This window comes from Wallemia ichthyophaga (genome assembly GCF_000400465.1).
Source record: "Wallemia ichthyophaga EXF-994 unplaced genomic scaffold scaffold9, whole genome shotgun sequence".
Taxonomy (NCBI): Eukaryota; Fungi; Basidiomycota; class Wallemiomycetes; order Wallemiales; family Wallemiaceae; genus Wallemia; species Wallemia ichthyophaga.
This window is the reverse complement of record NW_008806282.1, coordinates 373,574-389,141: the sequence shown is the minus strand read 5'-3', so window position 1 is coordinate 389,141 and position 15,568 is coordinate 373,574. Positions and strand designations below refer to the sequence as shown.

Sequence of the window (15,568 nt, the reverse complement as noted above, 5' to 3'; positions counted from 1 at the left end):
AAAGAAATGACAGAGATATCGCTGGTCTGTCTGCATGGTGTCGCAAGCAAGGAGGTAAAGTAGCAGCAACGAATTGCGGATACAACGACAGCGATGAATGCTAGATTAATGATTACAATAAAGATTAATGTATAAAAATGAGTCAGAAGATTGAATGGTGAAAAGCAAAGCTTGATCGGTAACTAGCTGATCTCTGCTGTCAAGATGTAAATAAGTTTCTTAAGTTCCTATTAAATAATAATTTATTGCATTGTATTATACAAGTATGTTTAGCTATAGCGTTGAGACGGTGGCCAGGAAATAAAAATCAGCTTGAAAAGGATGAACATATTTCAAAGATGAAGAAATTAAAGACTAAAGAATCAAACTTGTCAATTCCAAGTTGGATTGCCCTATGGATCAATCTCGGAGCTCATCGCAGAAGCGACACAGAAGAGTCGTAAAAAAGATTAAAGTAGGATGAAAGAGTTTGTGAGTGGTTTGTGAGTGTGATAGAGTGGATCACAAGTCCATTAAGATTCTTTGTGGATATCTCGTCTCTGCACCATAACCACCATGATGAATAGATCTTTCAACAGCGTTAGAGGCTACGCAACTCAAGCAAAGGTTTCCGTGAGTATTTGGTAACGTTTTGTGGCTTTTCTAATAAAATTTAGCCACCAATTACCCTCTACTCGCTTCCAGGAAAGTACGCAACTGCAGCGTACACAGCGGCATTGAAGGAGTCACCAAAGTCGCTCACTCAAGTTGCCACAGAATTGAGCGGATTGAAAGCTTCGATTCCAAAGAACGACAAGTTGTTGGACCTCATTACCAACCCAACACTCTCCAACGATGCACGTGTACAAGGCATTGAAGAGGCTCTCAAGTTCTCTGGTGCCAAGTCTGAAATCACCAAGAACCTCCTGTCTACTCTCTCAGAGAATGGTAGACTCGCTTCAACCTCAAAGGTCGTTGAAGAGTTTGAGAAGCTCATCAGCGCCCACAATGGCGATGTAGAGGTTGTTGTTGAGTCAGCTCAAGAGCTCGATTCCAAGCTCCAATCACGTCTTGAAGCTACACTTAAAAACTCATCAATCGCTGCAGAAGGAAAGAAGATTAAGTTTGTCAGCAAAGTGAACCCAGCGCTCCTTGGCGGGCTCGTCGTTGAGTTTGGTGAGAAGACTGTTGACTTGTCTGTTGCTAGCAAGGTAAACAAGCTTAACAACCTCATTAAGCGTGAGTTTTTAATGTCTTGATGGCTTTATCCACTAACAAACCCAAAGAATCAGTCTAAAATTGATTATAAATACATTTGTTACTCAAATAAATCTCATTCTTCACAAATACCTTGCTCTCGTATCGTCATCATTGATGAGTACACCCGCTATTCCAATTCAAGGCAGACCGCGTAGGAATACAGTACAGCGGACGCCTGTTGATCATGATAAATCTATTGAGGCTATACGCACTTTCCTACAATCAAAGGACTGTTTATCAATCTTACCCGTTTCATCGAAAATGATTGTTTTCGATACGCGGCTACAAGTTATTAAGGCTTTGAATGCTTTGGTTCAGAATGGTGCGTGGTGTTTGGGTGCTTATAGTGTTCCCCTGTTGATACCCTCTCAGGCGTAGTCTCCGCCCCGCTTTGGTCATCCGTTGAAAGCAAGTTCGCTGGAATGTTGACTATTTCAGATCTAGTACACTTGATGCAATACTACTATGCTACTACCAGCTCTTACGAGGGCGCGGCTGACGATGTCGAGCAGCTGACGTTAGGTAACCTCAGAGGTGAGTTTCGACTTGTTGCATTAGCCTGGCTGACTATTCAAGATATCGAAACCGCTATAGAAGTTTTGCCTCCTCCTCTTCACTCCATACATCCGATGCGTCCTCTACTCGAAGCGTGTCACATTCTAATGACATCCCATGCCCGGAGACTTCCCCTAATTGATCATGACGATAGAACGGATGTTGAGGTCGTCCTCTCGGTGCTTACTCAGTACAGAGTGCTCAAATTTATAGCCATGAATTGCAAGGAAACACTTGGATTACAGAAAACACTACTGGAGTTGAATATAGGCACATACGCGTCTAATAGTGATACTTCACTTGAACCATTAGCAGTAGCCACCATGGATACTACTGTCTTTGACGTCGTTCACCAGTTTTCCGCCAAGGGTATCTCTGCAGTACCCATCGTCGACGAGGAGGGTGCAGTGATTAATCTTTATGAGACTGTGGATGTTATTACGCTAGTCAGGCTAGGCAGCTATCAGTCACTCGATTTAACAATCTCATCGGCGTTAGCGCAGAGATCTGCCGAGTTCCCCGGTGTCATCACTTGCTCACCAAAGGAGACACTGGCGAATGTCTTTTCACTCATCGCCAAGAGGAGGGTTCATCGCTTGGTGATGGTCGAAGATGAGGATAAGACGCTGCCTAATGGGCAAATCAGGAGGAAAGGCGCACTCGTAGGTATCGTCGCGCTGAGCGATATACTGAAACATGTAATTGGATTTAAAGACATATCGATAAATTAAAAAAGTTCATCATTAAACGTCAGATATCGCATTAATCTTTTTTCTTCTTGGTGAAGATGTTACCAACGCCATGCTCGATGGTTGCGAATACAAGCCTGCGTTGCATCATTAGCTGCGTGTATTCGCAAGTACCTAACTCACATAAAGTACATGAACGAGAGACCGAAGAATCCAGCAGGATCTTCACGGGTGTATGGGTGCCATCCCTCTCTGTAAGCCAAGCGCTCTTCGACGAAGAAAGGTCTGATGTAATCTTGTCTACCATCCCAGAGAATGAGTGGGATAGCCGAGTTACCGGCGCCGAATATCTTGAGCTTACCTGGCAAGAAGTACTGGCCGTTTCTGACTTTGTTCTCGCGGTTTGGATCTTGATCGGATGAGCAAATGAGCCTACGTTCGTAGAGAGCCTTGGACATGGATTCCGTGTTGAGACACGACTTGCCCTTCTTGCCTGGTGCACCTGGCTGCTTTGGTGGGTGCGCAAACTGGAGTGTGCGCTCGCAGAGGTCTACAGCTGGTGCACCTTGATTTGGCTGGAACATGCGGTCATGGCCTGTACACTAGTTAGCGGAAAAATTGAGAACTACCTCCACTCACGCAACAAAGATGCATCGTGCTCAATCACATTTGGCGCTTCGATGTCTTTCAAATCTAACCATGTCTTGCCGTCGCCGGAAGATTTGGAAATGAAGCCGGCAGCTGACGTCAGTTGGTATGCAAACGTCGGAGCGAAATCATAAGTCTTCTTGATGGCAACGCAGATAACGGAGAGAGATACGTGCTTGCCGTGGCGTGGAATGAATCCTGTGTGTGTCAGTGCGTTGGTAAACTGACATATATTACACTCACCGTGATTGGCCATAGCGTTGAGACCAGGACATGGGGAACGTGAGTCTTCTTCGCCGGGTGCAGCGTAGTTATTGAGGGCAGAGAGGATCATCTTCTTGTCAGATTCAGTGATCTTACCCCAACCACTCCATTGACATGCCTTGGCCAACATTCTATCGGCAAGCGTCCATTTGTGTTGAGATTCAGGCTTAGCTCTTGGGAAGGGGATAGTTAGGATATTGAGGAGGAATAGAATCGGATCAAGGGTGTGAAGGATGAGGAATGGCAGCAATTTCGGTGGTAACGTTACAACACCTTTGATCCTGTTCCAGAGTCCTAAGAACCTGTTCACTTGGTAGTCCTCGCACGCAGATGCTTGTGGCTTGGGCTGCGTTTCTGCAGATGACATTATCTTAGCACGAGTGGTAAAATATTCAAACGCGCTTAAATTAATGATCGAAAGCTGATTGGCCGACTGAAATGCGGAGTGGCCGTGCGTCGGGCAGATAGTGAAACAGCCTTGTCTTGCATAAAATTCCTACGACTTTAAAGTATATAGGCTATGTTCACGTGGCTTCATTTCCATCGCAGCCTTTGTATCTGCGTCATGAACGTCAGGGTTTTATTAAGGCACGCATATCAGATTTTACAGCTGCCGCAGGTTCAATGTGAAATCTATATGCGAAACAGCCACGCTCGTTCATTTAGAGCGTTTTTTAATAAAAACTTCACCTCCACCTAAATATGAATAAGGTTGGAATGTCATAAATCTGACGTACATTTGTGTGGTGCAATTGTCTCTTCCTTGAACTTAAACTTCCACCACAACGAAAAATGGCACCAAACGACAAAACAAACCAATCAGTCTTTAGGCCAATCTGGAACTTGCTTGGGAACATTGCTTCTCAAATCAAGAGTGGAAAGGTTATCCAAGATATTGGCATGATGCATGACCTCTTTAAGACTGCTGCCAATGGCGGTTCACAGAATGACAGAGAGTTCTTGCTTGAAAGAATGGTCGGTGTACTTTCAACTATTCCTGTAGGTTGATATTGTCTCACCAAGCTCAACACACTCACACACGTCAGTCAACCCCAGAGAATGACCAACTCACTGGTAAATTCATTAAAATGCTCTGGCAAGACCTTCCTCACCCACCACTCTGTTACGTCGGTGATCAGCCTTTCAACGGCAACGAAGTTGTACAAGGTTCTTTACGTGTGAGACACGCAGACGGCGCGCTCAACAACCCATTCATGCCTTCATTGGGCAGAGCCGGCACCCGTGAGTTTATATGATGTCATAGTAAGACACGCTTAACTAATTCCGTCTTACAGCTTACGCGCGTAATGTCTCATCGAAGCACGTCTACTCCCAACCACTTCCATCCCCAGAAGATGTCTTTGACAAGCTCCTGCGTAGAAGAGAAGGTGACTTCTTGGAACACCCAACTGGTCTTTCAGCCCTTTTCTTCAACTTTGCTACCTGTGTTATCCACACCATCTTCAGAACTGACACGCGTAACTCTGCCATCAACGGTACCTCTTCATACATCGACTTGGCTATTGTCTATGGTAACAACGACCAAGAGGAACACTCCGTTCGTTCATTCGACAATGGTAAACTCAAGCCAGACACAATCTCCGAGTCAAGATTGTTCATGATGCCACCAGCCATTACCACTCTCCTCATTCTTATTTCGAGAAACCACAACTACATTGTCGACAACTTGTTCAGAGAGAACGAGAGAGGATGGTACAAGCCATGGAACCAACTTGACGACGAGCAAAAGAAGAAGCAAGACCAAGATCTTTTCCACACCGCTAAGCTCGTCAACTGTGCCTTCTTCGCAAATGTTGTCCTTCACGACTACTTGAGAGCTATCTTAGGCCTTACTCGCTCAAAGTCAACATGGGTTCTCGACCCACGGGCTGAAGTACACCAGATGGGTCAAGCTCCATTGGAAGCTGGTAACGGTGGTGCTGTATCTGTTGAATTCAACGTTCTCTACAGATGGCACTCAGTTTTGTCAAAGTCTGACACCAAGTGGACTGAAGGCTTCTTCAAGAAGATCTTTGGTCCAGACTGTGACTTTGACAAGATCACTCCAAAGGACTTCCACGAGAAGGCATACAATTTGGCGAAGATGGCTGGAGACGACCCAGCCAAGCGCGAAATTCCAGGATTGCACCGTAATTCAGATGGTGCATTCAAGAATACAGACCTTGTTGGTGTGTTGAAGCAGGCCATTGATGAACCAGCTGCATCATTCAGAGCAAGAGGTACACCAACCGTATTGAAGGTTGTTGATATGATGGGTATGAAGCAAGCCAGAGATGTTTGGGGCTTGTGTACCATGAACGAGTTCAGAAAGGCCATGTCATTAACCACGTTCAAGTCATTTGAAGAGTGGAACTCTGACAAAGAGGTTGCCCAAGCAGCCAGAGAGTTGTATGGTCACATTGACAACCTCGAATTATACCCAGGTTTACTTGCAGAGGAGCAAAAGCCACCAATTGAAGGCAGCGGTCTCTGTCCAGGATTCACCGTCTCAAGAGCTATTCTTTCAGATGCCGTTTCATTGGTTCGTAGTGACAGATTCCTCACCAACGACTGCACGCCTAAGGCACTCACCACATGGGGTTTCAACTACATCCAACCAGACAACGAAAACAAGGCTTTCGGTGGTATGCTTGTTACGCTCCTTGCTAACACCCTTCCAAACACGCTCAGCCCAGACAGTGTCTACGCGCTCTTCCCATTCAACACTCCGGAGACAATGAAGAAGAACCTTAGCAACTTAAACATTGACGATGAGTACAAGTTCACGACCAACTAGAGTGGATGAAAATTTTGACATAAAAGGACGAAACAATCATCACGTCTAATATAATACAAAACACACTTTGATATTCAGCGATACTTTACTTTTCTAGCACTTTTATATAATTATGATACATGACTTCTTTGCACACGACGATCATGTTGTCTGACGTGGTGATTCGATGGCTGGGGGAAGTAACGACGCATTACCGCGAGCAGTCGCGTGTGAGCAGGGATGTTTGTGGTCTCCTTGAGATGAATGAGACGCTATCACCGCGCACGGAGGTATACACGCACGACAACGGCCGTTCTGAGCTGCTAGTGAATGTTTACGGCACGCTACCGATACAGTTCAGAGATGCTACGTACAATATTCCTCTTTCGCTATGGCTTCCGCTCGATTACCCAGCTTCTCCGCCGTGGGTGTACGTTGTGCCGACAGCGACGATGCTCGTGCGGGCTGGACACGGCGTCGAAAGCAGTGGGCTTGTGCGCAGCCCTTATGTCTTCGATTGGGCTAGAAAACCTGAAGTGAGTGTTGGCGCTTGACTCCGCTTATCGCTTATCTAATTCCCCTTCGAAGGCGTGCAACCTCGTTGACTTGGCTTATGCACTTAGAAATAGCTTCGAGATGTTTCCTCCACTCTACGCAAAACCTGTTGCTCACATAGGAGAAGAGGAGCAGCAGCAGTCGCCAAAGTCGGCAACTTCTCCAAGGAGCAGCAGTCACGAAGCACCTACTAGACCATACAAGCCGCCTTCGTTTAGTATGTCTCCGACTATCGTGAGTGGGAGTTCTTGGGTGGGTTGCTGGATAATACTGACTACGCTGCTCAGACACCGTTAAGTTGGAGAAATGAACACGGGAATGCAGCAGGCACATCACAATCACAATCACAGTCACCCCCTCAAAGACCTCCTCCGATTGGTGCTGGTGGGTTGTCGAGTCCATCGAGATCGTATGACTTACCAGCACCTGTACCTGCACCTACGCTTACACCTTCATACGCACAACGACAAGCATCACCTCAGCCATTGGCAGTATCAGGAAGTGTAACGGATTTACTAACGACAGAACCAGACAGCATACCTTATCAGCATATACCACAATCACAAGCAACGCAAACACAATCACCGACACAAATAAAATCGCAATCACGAACACAAATGAAAGCGAGCAGTAGTGAGAGTATAACACCCTCATCTAAACCAACAAGACCACTTAATCCAAATACAGTTAAGCTACATGCAACCATCCACGCGATATTGTCACAAAAAGTAGCTCAGTCATTGGAGAATCACAAACAATTACACGATTCTCAACAAACCCTTAAGGGAGATCTTGAAAGGGCTCGAGAAGTGATAGTGGATGAGAGTGCACGTTTAGAGAGTGTTAACGAGATATGCACAAGCGTTGCAGCCAAAGTTAATGATACTGTTAATCAAGGTATTGCTGGATTGGAAGTTGGTAGACGGAGGGGGGATATCGGGGTAGATGAAATAGTATGTGCTGATAACCTCGTGTCTAATCAGTTACTCGATCTCATTGCTGAGGATAGAGCTATCGAAGACACTATGTATCATCTTGGTAGAGCACTCAATGCGGGTAAAGTGGATTTGGAGAAAGTTTTGAGAGCAGTGAGAGAGTTGTCGAGAGAGCAATTCTTAAAGAGAGCTCTTTGTAAGAAGATACAAGCTGGGTTGGAGGGATCAAGTGATGGTAACGCGTTATACAGCTGCAATCAAACTGAGAGTTTCCATCAGTAAGGTGAATAGAGTGGGTAGTTTGTGTGTAAATATGCATTGTTATACAAGAAAGTTAGTAGTAGTACATAAGTTGGTAGTCTTACTTTGTAATATCACTTTTTCACTTTAACACCAAGCTTAACACCTAGCTTGCTCTCCTTTTTCCGGGGAAGTGCTGAGTGTGCTGTGTTTGATGGTTGGACCGCTCCCGATGATGATTTTGATACTCCAATACTCGCTTTAGCCTTTTCAGAGAGTAGTGATTCAAGCGTAGGTTCATCGAGCTTGCGTTTTACGTTTACTTGCGCCGAGTGATCATCATCATCATTGCCACGTTTAAGTTTACCAAAGACTTTTGCCACTTCATCCTCATCCTGCTGCTCGAGTTGAATCTTTTGTACGTCTTCCTCGTTCAACTCGTGGGTAGAACGTTTACCAACTTTATCGAGAATATCTTGAGCGTCAAGTCTCTCATTCTTAGCGTTACGTGTGCGTATATCAGATAAAGCATCCATTATTTCCATTTCACGCTTAGAATCGAGAGTGCGCTGTTCTAATTGCTTCATAGGATCTTCCTCAACTTCTTCTGGGTGATCATCATCAACTTTAGCTAATTCATCTAGATCTTTCTTTGGCTCCCTTTGAATAGAATTATCGTAGTTACGCGTTGCACCATGCTCTGCAGCGTAATCCGTGTTCTTTGGATCAGTTTTGAATGTAATTTCAGAGGAACAAAGGGGACATTTGATGTAGAATCTGAACACCTTTACACCAAAGTAATCCTCACCGACAGCTTCTTCTTTACGCGCGTTGAATTTTTTACCCCTATAGATGAAATCACCGCACTTTAAGCAACGCATGCTATAAGGAGTCATAAGCCTGACTTGCTGCTGACGCTCTTTACCACGCTTCATACGAGGAATAATAGAAGGATCATAATCAGGTGGGTAATATTTGTTAAGTACTTTTCTGTCCGCCATTGTTGGGTGTGAGGTGGATGGCTTGAACCGTTACAGCCACGTTAGAGGGAATTTGAATAAAATATTCATTCAATTTGATCAAATGTCCTTACCACAACAGAAACCACCACCAAGTAAACCACTGCCATTGCCACCTCTGTCTCCTCATCATACGCCCATTGGTTTAGATAGCAACCCACTAAATGCGTCATCACCACCAAAAATCAATCCAAAGAATCCAATGCGTGGTAATTCATCGTCGAGCTCTATAAATTCAAATAATTCAATTCAATCGACTCATTCACATATTTTGAATGAATTGTTAGACACTGAAAAAGTTTACGCGTCTGATTTGAAATTGATTTGCAACATTTTCTATCAATCTGCTTTGAATTATAAGCCAATTCCACTTAGTCGTTCCAAATCCGTAAATTCATCCACTGAGACACGTAGCACGAGTAGCAGTACTCCGATTAATACTCAAATCCTATCAAATGATAACCTAAGAATTATCTTCTTAAATATTCAAAGTATTATGCTTTGGGCTTGTGATTTCGTTGCTTTGCTTGAAAATGCAATCAACAAAGGTGAAAATATAGGTGACCTATTCTGTCAACATATCCCATCAAAATTTGAACCTTTATACCTTTACTATTGCTCCAGGCAAACTACTTCAAATAACAAGCTTATCCAGCTTTTACAAAATGATCCAAGTGTTCAACTCTGGCACGATCAAAGCTCTGCTAAACTTCAAGGTCTCACTAATGCTTGGGATTTACCTTCCCTATTGGTAAAACCCTTTCAACGTATTCTCAAGTATCCTCTACTCATCAACAATCTCATTAAATGCAATCAAAACAACGTGCCTTCGCTAAACAACGCTCTCACTCACCTTCACTCTCTCGCTGAGAGAATCAACGATGCTAAATTCCGGAAAGACTCAGTCGATAATGCTCTCCTAATGCACATGCACACATCCGACGACAGTCCAGCGCGCTCACCGCTTATACCATCCTCAACTTCCATGCCAAATAGTTTTAAAAAGACTCCACCAATGCTGCCTTCAAAGAAAAGCAGAACATTTTTGCGTCGCAGATCTAAATCCACCACCCATCCGAACTCCATCACTACCTCCATCGCTTCATCACCCATACAATCCACACAAAATCTCGCTAATGAGGATATGCAACAAAATGGACCACCTGTATACTCACAAGAGCATTCAATTGCCTCCAACACTATCATCCGATTGCTCGATAGTGAATTACACCAGCTGACTTTGTTCACCAAAAACATCAACGATTGGCTTAACACTGTTAGTTTAGAATTACACCAGCTAGCGAAATTAGTTGGGAGATGGTATGCTACTTCTTCGCTTGATGCTTTTTCCCATATAAAGAAAGTAAATGGGAATGAAAATGAATCTACAATTACTATAGACGCATATGCGAGGATCATCAGGGAGATTTTCAAAATACCATATGGTGCACTAGTGACCCAAATAGACAGTCGAATTCATTATCGTCTCAAGGAAATAATGAAACTGTCGACTAACCCGCATATCATTATAGCTCGACGTAACGAGTTGAAGCGGGAGTTTGACGACTCAGTTGGGATGATTCCAGCTAAGAATAGATGGTCATCCACTCAACTCATCTTTAATGCTCACGAAGCGTTCAAGTCATTCCATGCACTAGATCTTCAGCTTAGGTTGGAGTTACCTGTGTTTATTCAAGGTATGAGGAGAGCGTTAAGGGGTGTTGTTAGGGATTTTATTGAGATACAGACGAAATTCTACGAGGAGAGTGCAAAGCTGAGGCAGATGTGGTGCGAACAGTGGTGCACTTTCAATCATGAACATACCCCGCAGCGTATTGAGAAGGATTGGGAGATAAGATTTGGGATAATATCAGGTGCGCTGGGGATAAGTAGCTGATCTAACCAACTAACACTCGTTAGACCGTCTAGATAAACTGAATCTCCAGATAGCGCCGAGCAACGATGGTCGACAGAGTGATATGAGTGAGAGGGAGAGTGATGGGATGTTGAAGAGACGCGGTGAATCGCCCAGCACTAACAACGTGAATACCAACGTGAAAATTTTGGACACACACAGACAGTCCATATCCGACGACATGACTAATCCAGAAACATCAGCACATGCCAGTCAGAGATCATCTGGAATATACATGGACTCGCCACCCACACCTTTGTCAATATCGAATGACAAATCGAATGACAAGTCACATGACAAACTGCCCACGCCATCGTTCTACACGAGGATGCTGCCACAATTATCGCTCGACAGCTACCGGACGGCGTTTAGCAAACAGCCGACAACGGATAAACTAGAAGATGGCAATTCGATATCACTCTCTCTAAGCAGTTTCGATGTGGAGACAGACAGACTAGCGTGCGTGATGCAACGTGATATAGAAGGGCTTGGATTGAAATTGGGAGGAGAGGAGAGTTCGCGTACATATACCAACCAAGATAACGCAGTGTTCAACGAGAAATGAGAAATGTAAAATATATGTATTACTCCCTAAGCGATTTGATGTTGAGATCGGACAAATCAGCTTGAGAGCCAGGGCTAATTTTATGAGGGGAAGCCTGTTCGAAAGTGCCTGGATTTGACATTCTAAGGAGCCTAGGACGGTGTGCGTCAGAGAGGAGGAGAGTGTCGTCAGCGAGTTCCTTCTTCAAAGCGAGGAGTTTATCAGCGTTAGCTTTGCTTGTTTCTGGGGAAGGCTTGTTGTGGGCGAGGTAGCGTGTTAAGAAAGGTTCTTGGCCTTCCGTGTGCATCGACGAGTACGCTGATAGACCCACGGCGGATGCAGCAGCGAAACCGAACAAACGCAGCCAAGAGGGAGACAAAAGGGCTGCTTGGGTGTGAGAATGGCCTATGTTTATCTCAGTCCAACTTCAACTCACACGCTGGTGCGTACTCTTCACCAGATCCATCGTCATATCCACCCGCACTGGATCCTTGACGCACTGCACTGCTGCTCAGGCATCTGCTCTGTTTGCTTATTTTTGTGATAGCGTGGACACTAACACTGCCACTGCTGCTCAGGCGATTTGTTAACATGGTCTTGGTGGGTGGTGTACAACCCGTGTATCTCCCTTGCATTTCCCTTGCATTTGACAAAGAAATAAATAATCTTTTATTTTCTAATTAAAACAAAATTTAATTCAACCAATCCACTCATCTGCTAGCCTGCGTATTTGCTGGGTGCCGTCGCCGTGCAGTGCGATTGATCATGTACAATCGTGGTATTGTAGAACGCTATTCAAGTATATCCCTTTATCCATCCTGCTTGAAATTTATCTTCATTCCCGTCGCTTTCGACAGTTGTTCCCAGCCTGAGTGTGGTGTCAGTCGATCCCCTTCACGCCCATCAGCACCCTAACTCACGTTTCTTTTCATTCACATCCTGCTGTGCTGCGTCTCTCTTCTCATAATCCAACACTAACTTCTTCAGTTGTGCCTGCTCATGCTGATCCTGGAGTGCATTCGTGCGCGAGTTAACAGCGAGCGGGGACTCAGAAGGTACTTCAACCGTCCGCGTTTGCTGTTTAGCCCCTTTCTTAGTGAGTACTGTGAATTTCATCTGACTTGGGTCACCTGAACCTCCCTCTTCCTCCGTTTTCTTCTTGGCGGGGAGCGATAGATCGAACAATGCGCGCTTGTCCACCTTCTTCGCTTCGCTGTTGTCCGTAGCCATCTTTGCCAGCTCCCTGTTAAACTCGTCCTCTTCCTCAGGCGGTATCTCCTCTTTCTCTCTCCCTCTCTCGCTCTCGCGCAGGACTACGTCGTCGTCCATCTCAGCGTCACCCTGTAGTGTGTGAGTATGTGTCAAGCGTGCAATATCCATAGCCCACTAACCTCGCTGTCTGAGTCTGACTCGTCTTCTTCATCGCCTTCATCAGCTTCATCGGCTTCAACAGGTTCAGTTGCTTCAACCTGCCCCTCCTCACCTTCACCTTCACCATCTCCGTTTTCCTCCTCCCCGCTCTCCTCGTCGCGATAAACAACCTCCTCCTCACCACCTTGGTCGGGGAGAAGATGGTGATCATCCGCCATCATTTCATCGACGCCTCTAACAGCGTCTTCGAACGACCTCTTTATCGCTATCCCCGGTCTGAGAGCGTCGAGGGTATCCGTGTACATAAAGTCCATGTCCATCGGCAGGGTTGATTTAGTAGCCACGTACATCATCAAGAAGGCAATATAGTCATCGAGGCGCTTCCTCTGCAAGCCACTATCGAAGCACGCTCCGCACGTATCTAGCAGAGTGCACACTAACCGTATCCTGAAAAAGTCGTCGGGTGCATCACGCACACCCCCGCTAGCCATTCCGGGAAGGGGTCGTCCACCGACATGTCCCCATGTCACCAGCATCCACAAAACATCGAATATAACCCCAGACTGCACACTGCGGTAGTTGTACAACTCACCCAGGTATCGCACTGCAGCGACCCGTCGTTGATTGTATTTGAATATATTCTGCTCTACACCGCTCTTAACGTCTTCAAGTACACGGTCGACGACCATCACGCAGAATGCCGGATGAAAACGCTGTAGATCATACACCAGTATGGCCAGCAGTGGGATAGAAGCGTAGGAAATTTTCCACACTTTCGTGAAAACGTTGAGTAAGACGTTTATCACTCCCTCATCTTCCCAGTGCAGCTTGCGGAGGAGCTTCGAAACCTTTTCGACGGTCCGGCGCGTGAGGACGTCGTAGATGAGGTGGCGGATAAAAAGCTCCGTTGGCGTGCGTTCTTTGACAGGTCGACTAGCCCGTTCAGGTGGGTTGCAGTGGTAGTAAGCGTTCTCGAGGATGAGTTGCTGACGCTGATCCAGGTGTTGTAGCTGTTGCTTGCGTTTCATTAGCTCGAGGAATATCTTCATCTTCTCCCCCGTCTCTTCGCTGCGCAGCAGATAACGCCCGCACGTCTCGAGAAGAATGGCCAGCACATCAATGTTGACTCCCGTAAAATCATCCAGCAACACCTTGTAGCAGTGGAGGATGTAGTGCGTTGGGACTACACTGAACTTGGTCAACTCAGATATGAAGCGTGCATTCTTGGTGCGCGACTCAGCCAGCTCCTTCACTAAATTCTTCTTGCGTTGCAAATAGCGGAACTCATCGTCAAGAAGATCAACCACACCCTTGCCGATATCGGGCATGTGCTTGTTGAGAATTGCAGTTAAACGCGCATAGTAGGGTAAGACATCAGACCTGTTGCGTGGAACAGCGGCTATTGACTTGATGGCCCTTTTACGAGCAGCCTTAGAGTTAAGCATGGCAAACTCAACTGCCACCTGGTCAATCATTGCGCGGTTGTTCATCTCAGGCAGTCTGGCAAAGAGGGCGTTGAGCTGGGCAGATGGGCCGGCAGATATACCCTCATCTGGGTCGTCGGGTGTGGAAGTGAGCGTAGAGACGAGCTGTTCTTTTTCCTTATCCATTTGCTCATCTGTTTGGATTTTTTGTGCTGGTGACTCGCCAATATCGTCCTTCTGGTCGACCTTCTTACCCAAGACATTTGCGAAGACAGCAGGAGGGAGGACATCAGCCAAGTCAAAGACATCCTCGTAAAAGTTTTTGGCATCCTCATCTTCCCATTTACCGATAGTAGAATCATACTCGTCATGATCTCTGTTGTAAGGGGTGGAGCCATCAGCGACGACTAAACCGCCTAATCCCTTTGACTGTTCTTTTGGTAATTGAGGCATGTCTAGATGGAGTAGTTCAGAAAGGGTTTGAGTGGAGTTAAGTAGCTTTTCATAAGCTTTTGTGAGTTTTTCGTAAGATTGCTGTCTGTCTTGAAAGATTTCACCTGAGCGGATGTAAGCTTCGTGGTTGCGTTTATCTTGATCTTGCAGTTTGAGGTGTTCTTTGACGAGTTTTCTTGTTAGAGTGTCGTAGTAGGCGGAAGAAAGGGCTTTGAAGCGTTCTTGGGAGGGAGAATCGATGAGAGTGTGTTGATCACCATCAAGACCGTAAATGAGAGCAGAAAAGTGTTTAATGAAGGAGATGAGAATCGGGGTGTTTGAGTGATCTTTATCGGTTGCTAGAAGGTCTTTAAGCTTAACAAATAACCAATTCTTAGGACCATCTTTAGAGGGAGAGTCGGGGATGAGGCCAACGAGGTATAATTCACCAGCGACTCTGAGAATAGGGCGTTGCTTGTTAATTCTAGCAGCTTCTTCTTTGTCTCTTTGCTCGGGGGAGAGAGCGGCTAGTTGAGATTTCGAAGGGGGGGATAGAGAGGAAGATAAGAGGGAAATGAGAGGAGAAGAGAAGGAGATAGGGAATCTTTGGTGGAGAGCGGAGATGGTCTCGACGGCAGCCCAAGAATCCTTTTCAGATTTGCATTTGATGACGCCTTCAACGATGTTTGTGACAATTTCTTCGAGATGTTTGGATAGGCTGAGTTGGTGGATATCTTTGATGTTATTGTCAACGTTCTCAGCGCCTAAATTGAGTTTGAGACGCCTAAGGAAGGTAGTGTGTCTCTTCAAGGAGGAATCTAGCTTGAGTGGTGTATTCTCGACGCCATTATCCTCAACAAACTTATAAGCCAATTGATTACTATGTTTCAAGTCTAAATGCCTTTTAACATCTCCTTGTAAATTCATGGATGGTGGTTGAGATAAACAAAGGGTGATATGCA

The 15,568-nt window shown here is 45.5% G+C and overlaps 9 protein-coding genes across 9 annotated transcripts; 5 read left to right on the top strand and 4 right to left on the bottom strand.

Moving 5' to 3' along the window:
• Positions 1-555: 555 nt before the first annotated feature.
• J056_004838 (uncharacterized protein) lies at positions 556-1,276 on the top strand (the record flags this gene model as incomplete). The annotated part of the gene is made up of 3 exons (XM_009270028.1): positions 556-612; positions 657-1,218; positions 1,266-1,276. 3 exons carry the CDS (start codon positions 556-558, stop codon positions 1,274-1,276), a joined length of 630 nt encoding a protein of 209 aa, XP_009268303.1.
• Positions 1,277-1,353: 77 nt separating this feature from the next.
• J056_004837 (Nuclear protein SNF4) lies at positions 1,354-2,525 on the top strand (the record flags this gene model as incomplete). The annotated part of the gene is made up of 3 exons (XM_009270027.1): positions 1,354-1,561; positions 1,612-1,773; positions 1,816-2,525. 3 exons carry the CDS (start codon positions 1,354-1,356, stop codon positions 2,523-2,525), a joined length of 1,080 nt encoding a protein of 359 aa, XP_009268302.1.
• A 31-nt stretch (positions 2,526-2,556) lies between these two features.
• J056_004836 (Chloroperoxidase) lies at positions 2,557-3,762 on the bottom strand (the record flags this gene model as incomplete). Its single annotated transcript, XM_009270026.1, has 4 exons — positions 2,557-2,620; positions 2,667-3,078; positions 3,123-3,329; positions 3,375-3,762. 4 exons carry the CDS (start codon positions 3,760-3,762, stop codon positions 2,557-2,559), a joined length of 1,071 nt encoding a protein of 356 aa, XP_009268301.1.
• A 425-nt stretch (positions 3,763-4,187) lies between these two features.
• On the top strand, positions 4,188-6,192 carry J056_004835 (Psi-producing oxygenase A; the record flags this gene model as incomplete). Its single annotated transcript, XM_009270025.1, has 3 exons — positions 4,188-4,394; positions 4,442-4,637; positions 4,691-6,192. The coding sequence occupies 3 exons, from the start codon at positions 4,188-4,190 to the stop codon at positions 6,190-6,192; spliced, it is 1,905 nt and encodes a 634-aa protein (XP_009268300.1).
• Positions 6,193-6,335: 143 nt separating this feature from the next.
• J056_004834 (Protein -like protein) lies at positions 6,336-7,943 on the top strand (the record flags this gene model as incomplete). Its single annotated transcript, XM_009270024.1, has 3 exons — positions 6,336-6,707; positions 6,760-6,960; positions 7,014-7,943. 3 exons carry the CDS (start codon positions 6,336-6,338, stop codon positions 7,941-7,943), a joined length of 1,503 nt encoding a protein of 500 aa, XP_009268299.1.
• A 92-nt stretch (positions 7,944-8,035) lies between these two features.
• J056_004833 (Pre-mRNA-splicing factor cwf16) lies at positions 8,036-8,902 on the bottom strand (the record flags this gene model as incomplete). Its single annotated transcript, XM_009270023.1, has 1 exon — positions 8,036-8,902. One exon carries the CDS (start codon positions 8,900-8,902, stop codon positions 8,036-8,038), a length of 867 nt encoding a protein of 288 aa, XP_009268298.1.
• Positions 8,903-9,416: 514 nt separating this feature from the next.
• Positions 9,417-11,378, top strand: J056_004832 (Rho guanine nucleotide exchange factor gef1; the record flags this gene model as incomplete). The annotated part of the gene is made up of 3 exons (XM_009270022.1): positions 9,417-10,794; positions 10,841-11,294; positions 11,318-11,378. The coding sequence occupies 3 exons, from the start codon at positions 9,417-9,419 to the stop codon at positions 11,376-11,378; spliced, it is 1,893 nt and encodes a 630-aa protein (XP_009268297.1).
• A 41-nt stretch (positions 11,379-11,419) lies between these two features.
• On the bottom strand, positions 11,420-11,972 carry J056_004831 (uncharacterized protein; the record flags this gene model as incomplete). The annotated part of the gene is made up of 2 exons (XM_009270021.1): positions 11,420-11,763; positions 11,816-11,972. 2 exons carry the CDS (start codon positions 11,970-11,972, stop codon positions 11,420-11,422), a joined length of 501 nt encoding a protein of 166 aa, XP_009268296.1.
• A 216-nt stretch (positions 11,973-12,188) lies between these two features.
• Positions 12,189-15,533, bottom strand: J056_004830 (Regulator of nonsense transcripts 2; the record flags this gene model as incomplete). The annotated part of the gene is made up of 3 exons (XM_009270020.1): positions 12,189-12,247; positions 12,300-12,720; positions 12,771-15,533. The coding sequence occupies 3 exons, from the start codon at positions 15,531-15,533 to the stop codon at positions 12,189-12,191; spliced, it is 3,243 nt and encodes a 1,080-aa protein (XP_009268295.1).
• Positions 15,534-15,568: the final 35 nt, after the last annotated feature.